The sequence below is a fragment of the Botryllus schlosseri genome, chromosome 13, assembly GCF_051294905.1.
Source record: "Botryllus schlosseri isolate E-star chromosome 13, Bs_hap1, whole genome shotgun sequence".
In the NCBI taxonomy this organism is placed as follows: Eukaryota; Metazoa; Chordata; class Ascidiacea; order Stolidobranchia; family Styelidae; genus Botryllus; species Botryllus schlosseri.
The window spans coordinates 24107971-24124256 of record NC_137248.1 but is presented as its reverse complement, the minus strand read 5'-3'; the positions used below and the strand labels follow the sequence as shown (position 1 = coordinate 24124256).

Here is a 16286-nt window from a genome sequence, read left to right as displayed (position 1 = left end):
GCCATAGATGCTTTTACTACCTATAGATACAGTACCTGGGAAATAACAACAAAACTGACATTATCCATTGCAATCATTTGATATAGCTTGGTAATTAATTATACTTGAGATCAGACATGGGATGATTACTTCATGAATGTAATCGATTGCGATTACGATTACGATTACAGCAAAATCAGGAAGTAGTCGATTACGATTACGATTACATTGGAAAAGTAATCACGATTACTCACGATTACATTTATTTTGCATCTCAGTAGTTAAATTTACATGGATTGCGCTGAAAATGCCTAATGAGATAACATATTTCTTTAAAACAGATGCGACATTTGCTTGTTACGTCATAATGTACATATTGCCCATTTTATAAAGGACGATTTATCGCACCCAATGATTTGCATTCTTGCCAGGTCCATAACTGCTGCACCCCAAATTCCCCAATAGGGTGGGGAGCGTGCTCGGAGGGGACTCAAAAGTATTTCGTGAACCAAAATAAATTATGGAGTATTCTCGACAGATTTCATTAACTTGAACATTCTCTTTGAGCTTTGCCATTTAAATGTCTTTAGATAGCTTGATTTCGAAATGCAAACGTGTCCCCTCAACACCAAACGTGTCGCCCCGACACACCAAAAGACATATGCAGTTTCGGCCAACATGCGACTCTACGAAGTGTGCTATCAAAGAAAGACGTTGGCCGAAATTTGGGGTATGTGTCCATTGTCAATAGCCGCGCTGGGTGGGCGTGACTAACAGTCCGGTCCTTCCAATCTGAGCCCACGATGCAAATGCCACGCAGGCACCCACAGAGCATTAGACATGACAATTTGTGTGTGCGTCTCACGAAAGTTTTTCTTTTAGTCTGCTAAGTTTGGGGCACTTCAAGATCTTTTGACTATATAACAGACCGGAGGTCACGAATTAACAACATGCACTACAGTAATTATTGCAATATACAAGATGTTATAATTATGGATAACGCGCCCCCTGCTCTTCAGGTAAGTCTGGCCATCGGGAGCTGAGATATGATTAATAATGCAATATAATGCAATTAACAATGTTATTGACGAAATTAAATCGTCAAATTAAAAATTGACTACCCTTTGGGGGCCCAAGACCAACGTTTGGAGTGGAGGACGATTTTGCTGTTTTGATCCTGATTCTAGCTAACATAGTATATAAGCCAATGGCTATGGCGGCAGGTCCAAATCTTCAGTAAAGAATTGTGAAATAGTAATTGACGCCCGTTTTGAGTAGAATAATATGAGAATAAGAGAAGGTGAAAATAAAATTCTGCCTTCAACTTAATACAGATAATGTAATGCAAGCTGCCATTACGAGAAACGGCAAAAAACGGCGCGGTTATGATATATATCAGCAGCTGTTGATTTTTAATGTTGCGTTGTGGAAACCGTACTATTGTATTTGACGAGTACAAAATTTCAAACCTTTGTCTGGTGTACGTTCGTACCAGCACATAGGCCTACTGCTCGCCAAGCAGCTACGGTCAAATTGCGTTTAACTAAGCATAACCAAACATCAATACAAAAGTTGCTATTTTAAACTAGGCAGAGAGGTGATTAATTATCCTGCAGCGAGGTAGTGGCGTCTGAAATGTATTGATGACCCGATATACTGAACGGTGGGTGTTTTACAATCACACTAATTTACATCGAATATATATTTACTATAAGTGTGGAATGTGGATACTTCTTACGCAAAGACGAGCAAAGCCAATAGGCTACTTCTGACGTAATAATGAGTAATGGCATTTGAAAATCAGACGTTTGTGACTCAATAACTGGTATAATATCTCTTGCTTGTTAACGAATGTTCAGTTTATGTCACAGTCGTCGTACAAATAAAAAGTAATCGTTCTTTCACAAAGAAATCGATTAAATATGCGAAGTAGTCGATTACGATTACTTCGGAATTTTTTGGAATGTAATCGATTGCGATTACGATTATTTGAAAATGCTGTAATCGTCGCAATCGATTACGATTACTAATCGCGATTACCCCATGTCTGCTTGAGATGTGCCTGTTTGCTGGTTTTCAAGATTTGTAAGAATAGTAAATTACAGTGTGTGCTTGCAACAACAATAATTCGAGGACGCAGTACATGAAACTGAAGCTATGAGTAAAAAGACAACATCAGCAAGCTCCCTCCGGATTAATGGCATCATATCCACATCAAATTGCCATACACAGTACCTGAAACTGAAGCTGTAGGTATAGAGAAGACTGCATTACCAAGCTCCCTTAGGATTAATGGCATCATATCCAAATCAAATTGCCATACACAGTACCTGAAACTGAAGCTGTAGGGATAGAGAAGACAACATTACCAAGCTCCCTTAGGATTACCGGTATCATATCCAAATCGAATTATCAATGCCATGAGATGACAATTGACTTATCCCAGTTATTGTGAAAACAGCACTCAAAGCCAGCAGGAATTTTCGAGTAGAAGCATATGTTTATTTACCTGGATACAACGAGTTAAGCAATCTACATCAGGAAGATATTTGCAAATGAATACATACGGTGACACATATATAACCTTATCTTGTCCGAACCATCGAAATCGATATGTCCAGGCCAAAGAGTAATCAAAACAGTCACATCAACCAACCACTTCTGCCTTGACAACCAGCTTAACGCGCAACTATCAACTTAACCCAAAGATGGCGGCCAATCGATCACGCAAATATCGCGAGTAACGCACTCCAGTGTTTATATAGCTCAGTGGTGTACTTCAATGATCGTTTGTTTTCAAACGACTACGTCATATTGAAACCACAACCCGTAACATCATCTAATTTCAATATGGTATCGTGTATATCAAATGATATTAATACAGTAGTACTGAAATGTGGCGCTATATTGATTTTAACTTTCTAATGATGTAACACGATATATTTGAATAACACCAGAAAAAAAGTGACAGGGGCAATCGCAAGGTAGATTATATTTAAAATGAAGTCACGTGAGACATCTGGTAATGTTGTTGTTGGACGGGCGCCGAAACAACGACAGCGCCGCCAGACAATTGCTTGCGTCAAAACTGTCATTTCAACCTATGTAATCCTGGAGCAGATATTCCATAAATGGGCAGATATATCCAGAATTCGTTTTGTTTGTAGTTGCAGGCCGTGACGCCGCTTGACTTCACAAAACTCTCACCAGCGTATTGCAGTTGCATTCAATGTATGTTCGGCACTTCTTAAATGCTATATTAAGAACCATGTCACATAAATCCCTGATAATCACTATTGAACAGTGTTTCTAATGAGCCCAGCTCAATGCGAATCATAGCCTAGGTTTGGGTGGATTCGGTGGGGTCACGGTGCTGCTACTGATGTCCGTCTTCGCTCCACCCTCAATGCAATGCAATTTGCATATAGTATACAATGCGATGAACAAGAGATGAGACTCAATCACATTTAATGATTAGGTAGGATGATTTGCCAGCTACCTGTGGGACGTATATGATTGGTGATAATTATTCGAAACAGTGTTGTGCATTGTGGATTATTGGTCATGGGGAACACTATGTAGATAAGAGTGCAGTGCAGTGGCAGTGCAAAAGTGAGGCGGCTACATGAGTGATTTGATTCTGAGTTGAGTATTGGTGATGTGTCTTCTAGTTTCACTTATTTCAATGTGATAACAGTGTGAATGATATGGAAAAATATGTACCTTTATGCGACCGAAAATAATACAATGCCAGATTTTGTATTCTTTCATCCTAAAATTCATCTCGCCCCGCACGACTTGATTCATTAAAATCAACACTTGATTCAGATTCAATTAGGGTACTTAAAATCGTTTTACCAAGCTGTAGTTTTCAGTACCGGTAGTGTATATTGCGGACTACTGTCACACTGATTTCGAAAATATATAACTAAGCTTCGTTGTTATGCAACTGAGCATGACGACATAGAACACTGTCAGCAGTTAGATAGAACACTGCCCAGGAATTTCATTCACTCGATTTGGGGAACTTCCATAGTGTTGGCTAGAGTAATATGTCCATTTTTAGAATCAGTGTGACATAAGCTTACAATTGAGATTTTTTTTTTAATTGTGTGTTTTGGTCACCACCTATAATTACCAGGGTCTTATATCACTGAAGTACTGCATCTTTCAACAGACTGTGATTTGAGTATCTTCATCGCTGTTATGTTAGCTCGATACAATGTGTTTTCTATGGGCTCTGAATAAGTCCTGGGCATTTTAAGGACATGGCCTCGACTCACTGACCTGTGAATGTAGGCCTATAGGTTGGAATTTATAAAATGAAACCTAATTTGAATGTCAATGATGAAAAGATGGATGAAAGCCTTCAGCCGTATATAAAAAAGCAGAAAATCATTTGCTTTCAAACCTGTTCATTTATCTACCTTTTGTATGTAGCATAAGCATGCTGTAGGCTATCCGTAGGCTGATGCAGATTCAAAATATCCAATGTAGCAATTTTTGTCTCGGGACTGTTTAATTCGTCAAAATAGCAGCAGAGAAGGCTTGAACAATGATGCCAGTAATTGTGAAGCCGATTAGGACAAAAAATGCATGCATCGAGAACATACAAAATTATAATGCAACATTTTCTAGTCTGCATAATCTTGGATTAGTCAAGTAGAACAAATGTTGCTTCCAACTTGAATCTTATTGTTTTCGTATAGCAGAGCCTAGTTCAAATCTTGTTTGTAGCAATTGTTGTTAGCCTGTCAATTATATAGTCAGTTGTTTTCTTGCGATTCAATTTGTTTTTGTAAATAGATAATAGCTAGATAAAGAATTACTGGATATTAGCATTGTGGTGTTGCGTCAAAGTTATGAAATTTGTTTAGGCCTACTTGCTCCTGATGTTTTTTATCCCCAAATCGCAAGGGATGATTAAAGATTCAAATCAAAACCCGATGTTTTTAATGTAGCCTATAGCTTAAATGCAGATACCGGTACAGTCGAGTACGTTCTGTTGAATTCAATATATTCCAGTAGGGCTCGCTTGAGGTCAAACAGCTCGTTTTATGGTAGCTCAACACTGGAAATTTCATCGTTTGTATATTCCTTCCGAAGAGCAAGTTGATTTAACATACTGATATAATGCCAATTTTGGTAGCACAAAGTGGTGGATTTTTCAAGGCATTGAAAATCGTGAATTATAGTACACTAATAATTTATTGGCTCTTCTCTATCGATTTCTAGTCTATATCTTTTTGAGTGGATAATATTCACACTGACACATTTTATCACAATATTATCCTAGCACTGAAGCCCCATAAAATATTACAACTGGTGTTAATTCAAGATGTGGATCGGCTTTGTGTTATATACATCATATTTAATGTGATTCGTATGTTTTGTAGTTTGTACTATTGCCTGAAACGTAGGCTGCTCTTCTTGGAAAAAGTGTGAAATATAGGCGGTGGTCAATGGTCATTGGCCATATGTAGTATCAAAATCATTCCATTCCACTGTTCCACAATAATGAAGTCATTAGGCCCTATGGGCAACCTCATCAATCGCTGGAGTCATTACATGCAATGTGAGTAGTTCCTATCGCTCATTAGCTCATGGAAGATGAGATTGACATTGTCAACCTGTTCATTCTATTATTAGAGAAACCGTGTACCCTGAAATATCTTTGTATACAGTTTGCAGTATTAAGCCAAAAGTACATTTAAACTATAATTCCTTCCCGAGATGAGTTGTTTGAGTATTTTTCAGGCTGACTATAATGTTTCCATAAAGCATTGCCCCTTAAGTCACTCTTTTTAGTGACAAACCAGGCAATCCTACTCTTATAGTTTTGACTTGAGTCAAGTCATTTTCAATTCACTACGGAGTGCGACTCAGGGTCATAGTGTTAAGTCTCGAGTTACTGATAAATATCGAATTCAAGTCTGGTTCAATCCACTTTTGTGGAACTCTTGATGAAGGCTTGGCATTCATAATATTCTCATTTTCCTCACTTTAGCATGTTTATTCACACAAATAACTTGAGTTTCTGGGCCTATTGTTCAAGTATCAGCCTGATACATGCGACTTGACCAATTCATATAGAAAGTGGCAATTTATATAACTTGGTCATGCACAATGAGTCATGAGTTGGGCGATGTATTTACCTAAAATGAAAGATTTTGTGCTAAAAATGAATATTTTGATATTTTTGGACAATAAAAACCTAATTTTGACAAATTTTGCCCTCATGTATGTAAAGTAGGCGTTTTCGCACATAATCTGAGAATTGCACTACTTTTCTTCATTTCTGGTATGCACTGTCTGTCGTTACAAAGTAGCTTGGCCTAAAAAAAATTTTGACTTGAAAATTGACAAATACTTCATTTTTACAAAATCTGGACCTATGGACCTATTCCAGTAGCTAGGCTACATTATGCATTATGGTACAAATAGTTGAGTCACTTGGAATATCGTAACACTACATCAACAATTTGTTTCATTTGACCGTTTATGATTCACAATGAGCAGACAATAATCCGTCTACCTGCAACGCTAGGCCTATAATGTCACAAATCAATCTCATTTTTACTGTTTGGACTTGAGTCAAGTCGGCGAGCAAGAGGGTTTAGTTCGAGTCTTAGTGTTGTGACTCGAGCCCAAGTCGTAGTTTTGACTGTTCAGTTTCGAGTTCGAGTCTTGTGAACCCACTTTTTACAACTCTGGTTAGTGATAGCGATTATCGAATGCTTTGCAATCATAATATAGCCTACTAGTTTTTCTCACTTTTAACAGGTTTTGGTCACATTCTCAAGTACCAGTAGTACTAATAAACGTAATACCAATAGTATGGTTCCTTTACTATTCTTCCATATTACAGCGAAATGTTGTCTCGAGTCTTGTGACTTGGTCCGAGTCATGTGCAATGACTCAAGTAAAAGTCGCGTCAATACACAGTATGACTCAAGTTGAGTCGAGTCAGTTTTCGCATTTTGAAAATAATATTTTCATACTATGGCATTTAACTGATGAACCGGTGCATGACACGGCATCAACTCGGAGATTTCTCCATAACGCCAGTGTCCGACATATTATGTGATGTTGTAAACGGAAAATTACATCCATTTTTACAGCATGGCTATATATCGTAAAAACGACGTTAAGGATTTGCTGCGGCAGGAGTACGTCTTACTACTAGGAGACTCCGTTCAAAGGAGTATTTATAAAGATATGGTGGTGCTCAGCCAAGGAAATAGATTTCTCAGCCACAGAGAACTAAAAACCAAAGGAGAGCCGACATTTTGTGGCGATAAGCTCGTAAAAAGGAGCGAGCTCACCAATGGTATACATTATCGTGAGGAACGCGAATACGTCACCAAAGATTTGCACCTCAAGTTTTGTTTCTTGACAAAAATATACAACGACTATGTCGAATCTATATTGAACTCCATACAGGATGGAACCTCTCCCAAGCCAGACGTACTTGTGCTCAATTCATGTCTATGGGATATTACTCGATACGGACCCAACTCGATGGCTAGTTATCAGGAAAATCTTCAGAAGCTGTGTACTAGGTTACAAGAAATACTCCCGACCACCACTCTGGTGCTATGGAGAACCACATTACCAGTGAGTGAGGATGTGAGAGGCGGATTCATGACAAAGGACGCTGAATATCGCAAAGATATGTTGCGATTGGACGTGATGAGGGCCAATTATTTTGCATATAACATCATGAACAAGTTTAGCTATGACGTCGCTGATTTGTATTATCACTTTCAATTCCAATTGCATCGACAAGCCAGAGATGGCGTGCATTGGAATATGTACGCACACCGCCGCGTTACCAATATATTGCTATCACATATCGCTAATGCGTGGGATGTACCAGATCCAGTTTTGCCGTGGCATAATAATTCAAAGATCAATTTCAATGAAAGCGACGTTATGTTTAATAGAACAAATGTACTCTGCGAGGCATATGGGCATTTGGATTCGACAAAAAAAGTAATATCACCAATCCGGGCACCATCCCGGAAAAAGCCAACCGACCATCAATCGGCAGGTATCTTGTACTCTGATGTCTATACGGTGCCAGACGACATCCATGTTGAAGAAGAATATGAAATCCTGAATCCCAAGCTTTCAGAAAGTAGCAAGGTCATGTTGCCCAGTGCTCCCTATCCCGATAAGGACGCTGGGCCGTCATCCAGTGGCCCACTGCGCTTGCGACGCAACAGAATCAGCACTACCGGTTATAAACAACCTGGCAGGGCATCGAAGATGATAAAGGAGCGACTTCGTAAAGAAAGAGAAAGTGAAATTGCTAGGCTTGGTCAACGTGACGCTAATCACCTGGAGAGGTTTGATAAACCAATGGTTGGAAGATGGGTGCGTTCTCACCTCGTCCGAAACAGACAAAGGTACTATTATTGAATATGTCGTCGGCGATGCAGAACGGGCCTTATATTCTTGTGGTCGCATAGAAGTTGCGTATTTATACTTTCCACATAATTGGTCATGTTTTAACTTACACAAGTTGAATGATACTTGTCACTCGAATCGCTCAGGTACCGTATTTTGCCCAATGCCCAGTCCTTGCCACCATATGGCAGACTTGGGCAACTAGAAACTGTTAAGCGTTTACTAATTAGATTAGAATTACAGCTATAAAGTTTTTTCCAGAGTAGCTTAAAATTGGAATAAGAGCTGCAAATGATATTAGAATTGGAATTACTGAATTCATGAAAACTTGAACATTAAATCAATTTATGTAACTATCAAACCATAGTTCATGAGAGTAGCAAATGCCTTTACAGAAAGCTTGGCCCTTTTCGCGCTATAGCCTACAGCTCTCCTGTAGCATTTTGAGGAAAAACCAGAAATTTGATTAGAATTCAAGCATAGAGTATATCATAGATTAGGATTAGAGCAAAGAAATATTTCACAAATTAAATTGGTGAAATTTCGCTGTAATTAATCTAATTAGAAAACTAGAATTATCTAGTTGTCCAAGTCTGCCGTATGGAAGTTGTAACATATTGCCGAGTTCAATTGGTGTCTGATACTGTTCCTGTTGTAATGGCCTATCTTATGATATGCTAGATTTCGTTCAATACTCTCTTACGGTTCATGTTATTATGGCCTGTCTTTTAATATGCTAGATTATGTTCCATATAGTCCAAGGTTCCAAAAACAATGGCCTGTCATTTGATATGCTTGATTTCGTTCAATATACTCCAATCAAGGAGATTTTGTAAACGCACAGCATCGTTTGTGCCAATTTTGATATGATACTGATTGCTGTACTGGACAGTTGCCTGACATTCGCCCATGCTACACAGTGAACAGAGACAGTTAGGTATGGTACGTTTCCCAAAAACTAATTTATCTTGAACCCACCTGCACAGCTGTTGCATGTTCACATGTCCAGTTGTCCCAGACCTTAACAGCAAATTTCTAGCCAATGTGTTTTAAGGCGCTCTTGGAAGTAGAGAACTTCAATATGCAATTAAAAATTTATTCATTGAAGTTAGAACTTTGTATATCAACAGTCTTATCACCAATGGATGACTACACAGGCAGAATATTGAAAATTCTAAGCCTGTGACATCATAATTATTGATAAAATTGTTGATACAGTATGCAGAGTTCTTTTAAACTATTATGGTTCAATCCAATGCGAATATATAATTCACATATGTGCCTGATGTGTGTTGTTGTGGGTGTCCCTGTGAGGTTTTAGATTTGCAGTGTAAATTGGCATTCAATTGTGCGCTCGACATACTTGTATTGTTCTTACGTTTCTTTTCATTGCATGAGATTTGGTGACGTGCGACGTTGTTATGATCATGTTCTTTATTTCATTGAGATGTGTATCCTGTCTATCTCCATATTTTTCGATGTCTTTGGTTCTGCAGCATGGCGACATTATGGTGAACAGTGGATGCCTTATCTTTGTCAATTCAACGGCAGCATGTATTATGAAACTGTGAATTTTCTTTGAACCAATTTCTTTCTTGCTTGCTACACACCATTTTGCAGTGCAGTGTCTGCCGTGAACTGACATTGAAACTAATTGCACACCGCACAAGCCAGACTTGGACAACTGCAAAATTTTAACTTTTCCAAATTAGAATGATAGCTAGAGTTTGTTTTCTTAATTAGAATTATAGTCACACTTTTGCCAAATTATGCAGTTCATGTCAAACCAGAGCTCATTCTCCTGAGCATGAGAAAGGCAAATGTCTGTGACAGAAAGTTAGGCTTGTTTCACACTAATTGTTTAGTTGTCCAGGTCTGGCAACTGCTATGCACTGTGAACAACACTGTTGATATTGTTAATTGAAGTGCAATGCTGAAAAGAGGCCGTTCATCTGACGCAGGATACAATGATTGCAGCTGTGAATTTGTGAAATTGATTTGGTCTTGTGAAAAAGCGGAATAAACAGATACCTATTCGATTTCGGTGTGGGACTGACGTTAGACTGTGTCGTAGTTTCAATGAGTACAAAATGTCTATATATTTGGCGGTTCATCACAGGGGTGGGCAAACTTTTTAGCTTGCTAGCCGCGTTCAATATCTTCATCGATTCGCGGGCCGCACTATATAAAATTGGGATTATAAACCAGAACGCAATATTGGTATTTAATTATAGTGTCAGTGAGGATATGTAATTAATCAGTGACGTGCGTGGAACTCATGGCTGGTGAGACACTGATCCCCCCTTTTCAATTTTTCCGTCATGAATTATTCAGTTATTCAACACAGATTTCTCAACAAAAAGAATGAAGGAAAAACTTGAATATAGTTTATTTGAGGTAGATTCCACACGACACACATACCTAGTATAGCAAACCACATGTCCTATCGGCTTTTCACGTCCTAGATGAGATTTCAAGATGATATTTGAGATAATTATAATGGCATTATCAAGAGATATTCTGTTATATCCATGTTGGAATTTGGCGAGCAGCCTTGCTGACACTGAAATGGATGATGCATATTGTATGACGCTGACCCAGCAAACACAAGATGTATATATTACATCTCTCACGGCTTTAAAATATATCTACTGGATATAAAATCTCCTCATCAATTATATCATCTTTCATAGAACGTGATGCTATAGCTGACCCTGAACCCTCGTTGGTTACCGCCTTATCCGGTTCTCTAATACCCCTGACGAGAGTCAGCTGAAAATATTTGGGTTCATTTCAATATGTAATATATTATTCAAAAAAAAAATCAACACTTGAACAAAGAAGTAAAAAAACAGTTTGCAAGACCTCAAATCACATGGAATAAAAAGCAAATGAAGAACATGGTCAGTAAATATCGGAATTGCCAGACTCCATGAAGGCAGGCTTGCATCTTTCTTCTTTATCATCAACCTGTAACATGAATGAGTGGATTACTGCAATAGATTATCACAGTAAAACAAAAGGCGATAGGCCTATTTATGTTGGTTAACAGGAAAATTGGGATGGTCTTGATTCACATTCACCAAAAGATTTCCATTCCGCTTTCCCTGTTGTATGAGCCTGGAGTCAAACAGAAGGTACTAGCTTACCTTAGTGGTTAGCGCAGAATGAACAATAATTTTTGATACTCGTTCTGCGTAACATCCATACCAATAATGCCTTTCCTGTGATAGACATGTCTGCTTCTGCAGAATAACTTCAGCACGAGCTCCTAGCTAGCAATGACGAGGGTGGTCGTGATATGTTCATTAAAATCTTATCAATTTTGTTTCAATCATACCCAAAGGTCATCAAGGGGGACGCGTCGAAAAAATTTTGAAAACCACTGGTTTAGTTATTCGTCAGAATGGAGCTACATACAAAGGCTGTTTCTTGCCATATTACAAGATATGACGAGGTGCAATCCTTACAAGTAGGGCGACTTTTTTGACAGGTTAAAAAGTTAAAATTTTGTCAAAATTGTAGCGTTAAGTCAAAAAATTGGTCAAAATACTTTATAAAGTACAATTTTTTTGCAACCGGCATTTTGTTTGTATCGTATATGTTTGCACTGTCGGTGAACTTATCATTTGGCGTTTTACAGATTGTAGCCTACTTTGTTGACGGCCCATCGTCTGCTCATTGTGAATCGTATAACGGTCAAACGAAAGAAATAGGTTGACATGGTGTTATGCTCAACGTACCCAAATATCCTAACTGAAGCAAGACTGCGTGTTCTCATTGTCAGAATGGAGCAGAACGGTTTGTCACCAGCAGTGTACGCACAACCTCAGTATTGTCAGCCAACAACTGCTGTTGAACGTTATTTTTTCATTCTTGGCAAGCTACTTAGTGAGGACCGACACTTTCTACCCAAGAATGTGGGAAAGTGTATTTCGTTGTACTAAAATAAATTGTAATTATTTCTACCATAATACGTAACTTACCTACTGGAATTCTACATGGGGTCGTTAAAATAAATTTTTTTCATGTACAAATTTGTCAGTTTTCAAGTAAAAGTTTTTCAGGCCAAACTACTTCGTAATGACAGGCAGTTCCAACCATAAACGAAGATAAGTAGTACGATTCTAACAAACGAAAACACCGAAATTACATATATGAGGTCAAAATTTTGTCCAAATTAGGTTATTTAAGGTAAAAAAATGTCAAAATTCTGATTTAGATCGAAATCTCCTGATTTTTAGGTAAAAAAAGATCGCCCTAGTTATAGGCAATCTTATAGCGGTTTTAATCAGATGAACAAATGACTGTCAAGGTCACTATGAACTCACCTGAAAGATGTCGCAGTCCGGCGCAATTCATCATTTTGAACGTGACATGGATGCACGGAAATATGGCGTCTGTATCTTCTCTTCTTTCCTCCCCTACAATAACAATATCAATATACACAGTTGACTAGATACATAAATCACACTGATCTGTCAGAAATGAATGATGTAGCGAGTCCTCGCTACAATGTTACTTCACTAAACATTGCGACGGACGATGGCAACACAGTTCCATATACTAGATTTGCTTACAGGAACTCATTACTATGTAGCATCCTTGAATTAGTCGGCGGTAAATTGCATCATTGATATGTGTCTGTTGATAGCGTTGTGCAGTCGGTCACAAATTTCAACAACACTCTATATTACGGAACCTTCCCAATATAATTTAATGTGAAAAGTTTATCGCTTTCATTGGGATAGAAGTTTGAGTAAGATAATATGTAATCAATTACATCTTTCACGGCTTACATGAGCCTTTTCTCTAAGCATTCAAATAATTTCAACTTGCGTCATCCTGAAGTTCGCATCCTCCACCGTCTTTTGTGGAAGATCCGAGAAAGAGAACGATTTCAAACCAATACTGTTGAGGGAGACTCGCAAATTTTGGGGACGATTTCCGGCACAAAAATGTCTAATGCTGTCGCGTTGATATTCAAAAACCTTCTTCGCAAGTTCGGCTTCTGCTGTGGCGCGAGGTACATCACAGTTCTGATCTGTTTGGAGTAGCAGCCCAGTCGGAGCGTATACTGAAAGTCATTAATCAAAAACTGCACTTGTACTGGACCGACATTCTGACTTCACTCACGGGATCACAGTTTCCATGAATGTCGTTAATTGCCGTTTGGAAGTAGCTGGAAGAAAATAATCACATCAAACACACATCATTCAAGACATTATTCAAAAAGTCCATTGCACAAAGTCAATGAACGCGACATGATGACAAACTAGTTCATACGAGATTTTGTGAGGATTCGAAATCACAAAACTCTTTACTCCTTACCTCAAATTCGTCGTGCGATTTTGCCGAAAGCACGTTGACATAATGTTTTCAATATTTCTCTTCTTTTGGAGGGGAGGGGTGGTGGTGCTGTTGGCAATGGGGTTGTGACAATTTATGAATAAAGGACATCCAAAAATTTCATGGCATCTTCATCGCTCCAGCGAGCCTCATTCGGGTGTTGAGAGGCGGCGAATCGGTAGTTTTGGTGAAAGCTGTTGCATTGCTGTAAAATAATGAATGATGTTACAAATACCGACTTTTAACAACAGCAATCAACAGCGTTGCAATGACTCGAGTCAGACTCAAGTCGCGATTTTTTGGCGACTCGGCTTGACTCGAGTCTTTTTCTGAAAAATGATTCGACTCGAGTCCTTGCGCATGACTCGGACCAAGTCATATGACTCGAGACTGGGTCTACCAAGACAGGCATTTCATTGTAATTTCCAAGGATAGTAAAGTTATCACACTATTGTCCTTTCGTCTATCAGTACTGGTACTTGAAAATGCTACCAAAATGAGGAAAATTAGTATAGGCTATTATGAATGCGCAGCTATCGATATCACCGAGCAGAGTTGTAAAAAGTGGGTTTCACATGACATTATCTCGGAGTTGATAAGTCAACACAATGACTTGGACTCGGACTCGACACTCTACTCCGTGACTTGGACTCGGCGGTGAATTGAAAATGACTCGACTCGAGTCAAAACTATAAAGTGAGATTGACTTGTGACTCGGAACCTCGTGAATTGGCTACAATCCTGGTAATCAACTTCAAATTAATTCAGCGTTAAAAAATGAATGCCACTAGTGTAGAACACTACTTATCTCAACATTTGCAAGCAAAATGCCTGTGAGAGTCGAAAGAAGTTGATTGATTTCCATTTGTTTTTGTTTTTAAATTCAAAAAGATGACAACAATGATCGTTTCTAAACTTAGAAAATCATGTCACATCTCGTCATGCCATCTTACAGATGTATCAACATTGAGATATTTTATTCAGTTCTGACTCTAGTGTGGTGTCTGATAAAATCATAGCTAGCCGTTGTATAGCAATGAACATACCCAGCTATGCAATATAATGCTGATATTATAAACCAAAGATGACCAGAGGTTGCTCAGATAGGATGTCAGATGGCTATCAGAAGTTGGTTGTGGGATAAGCAAACTGAAACTGGAGGGTTATCGCCATTTTAGGGATGATATTATTAATAATGATCTAATAATTTATGGAGCGCCAAATATAACAATATATCATTACTACACTATGGCGCTGTACACAAGAGGCAAAAAAATATAAAAGTAATCAATATGAATAACAGACCGAGTGCATAGTTGTCTGGCAGAATGAACACTACTGTGGTTCGAACGCTCGTGTCAATAAAAAGGTTTTGATTTTGCGCTTGAAAACACATTTTGTGTCAGATAGTCTGATACATACTGGAAGATTGATCCACATAATGCAGGGGTGTCAAACTCAAGTTGCGTCGCCGGCCGGATGCAAGCCTTCCAATCGCTCGCGTGCCGGACCAGTCAAATTGTTCCAACACGTTATCTCAAAATTCATACGTGTTGTGCACTTGAATACTCAATCATCTATCCTCTATTGATCATAGGGTCCTATTCTATCAATACAGCTATATAAACTGCTAAGACAGAAACTTTAGCAACAGAATACTTTGGTATATCGCTATGATTGCTTTAACGGAGTATATTGGTATAACGCCATTTAAATATTAGTCGATAAGGAGTTGGTAGACCTTACGTAATTCCCTGAACTGAGACCTGATAAGACCTCTGTGAGTCGTATATTTTGTCGTGTGAACGTAGATAACAATTGGGCATGTACTCTCTCGTGGCTATGAGAGACGGTCATTCAATTCTTGATATTTCGCTGATTCGGAAGTCCGTTACTTTGTCGTACGTGATTCAATAAAGTTACAAGTCGTGGAGACAGAAACAAAATATATTCGTCAGTGTGATCCATCGAATACGTGTCCAATAGACAGGCTTCGTGGTACGTCAGCCAACAAGGCCGTACGGCGCGGTTACGCCGGTTCGTCGAACGAAAGAAGAAACACGCAGCGAATTGTAAACGCAACCTTCTTGGAGTCAATAATACATCTTGGAGTCAGATATACAATTATACAACTACAAACATTCGCTCTGCGTTAAATGGTGACCCCGATATTTTATTAATCACGACGACCGGCCGACCGAAGACAATATAAAGATTCGCCTTGCACGACGGAGAGAAAGAGCAATACAGCAACGACAGAAACGAAGGATTCGAGTCGACACGAAGAGCAGCAAAAGCCGTCGCGACGTTCTCGCAGAAGAAACGACAACGAAAAGTGCCTATTCAGAAGAGACGAAGGATTATAACGTATTTTGAAGTTGAGTAGCTTTCCCGGACAGGGATTTGCATTTTATTTCGGTTTCATAGACGGTGGTGGAGTGTGTATTGAACTGTATAAATATCAGAAGTATTTGTTTAGTCGTATCAGAGTTTCGAGATATGTTGTATGATTGTGTGTTTGGGAAATTTTTATGTCCGTTGAACAG

The 16286-nt window shown here is 38.7% G+C and overlaps 2 protein-coding genes across 12 annotated transcripts in view; one reads left to right on the top strand and one right to left on the bottom strand.

Annotated features, from left to right (window-relative positions):
- The first annotated feature begins 6451 nt into the window (after nucleotides 1-6451).
- On the top strand, nucleotides 6452-10430 carry LOC145454644 (PC-esterase domain-containing protein 1A-like). The gene has a single exon (XM_080332632.1). It carries the CDS (start codon nucleotides 7102-7104, stop codon nucleotides 8401-8403), a length of 1302 nt encoding a protein of 433 aa, XP_080188758.1. The 5' UTR covers nucleotides 6452-7101; the 3' UTR covers nucleotides 8404-10430.
- Nucleotides 10431-10579: 149 nt separating this feature from the next.
- Nucleotides 10580-16286, bottom strand: part of LOC145454645 (uncharacterized) — a 30785-nt gene continuing 25078 nt past the window's right edge. For 7 of the 11 annotated variants that reach the window (XM_080332634.1, XM_080332636.1, XM_080332633.1 and 4 more), the window contains 5 exons: nucleotides 13723-13945; nucleotides 13528-13573; nucleotides 13383-13468; nucleotides 12723-12815; nucleotides 10580-11361 (listed from right to left, as the gene is read on the bottom strand). In XM_080332634.1, the coding sequence (XP_080188760.1) occupies nucleotides 11160-11361; nucleotides 12723-12815; nucleotides 13383-13468; nucleotides 13528-13573; nucleotides 13723-13763 (468 nt within the window). In that variant the 5' untranslated portion in view covers nucleotides 13764-13945 and the 3' untranslated portion in view covers nucleotides 10580-11159. Of the gene's footprint in view, nucleotides 11362-12722; nucleotides 12816-13099; nucleotides 13469-13527; nucleotides 13574-13722; nucleotides 13946-15162; nucleotides 15419-16286 lie in introns of those variants that run through there. The other 4 variants (XM_080332640.1, XR_013920191.1, XM_080332641.1 and 1 more) reach the window with 4 other exon arrangements.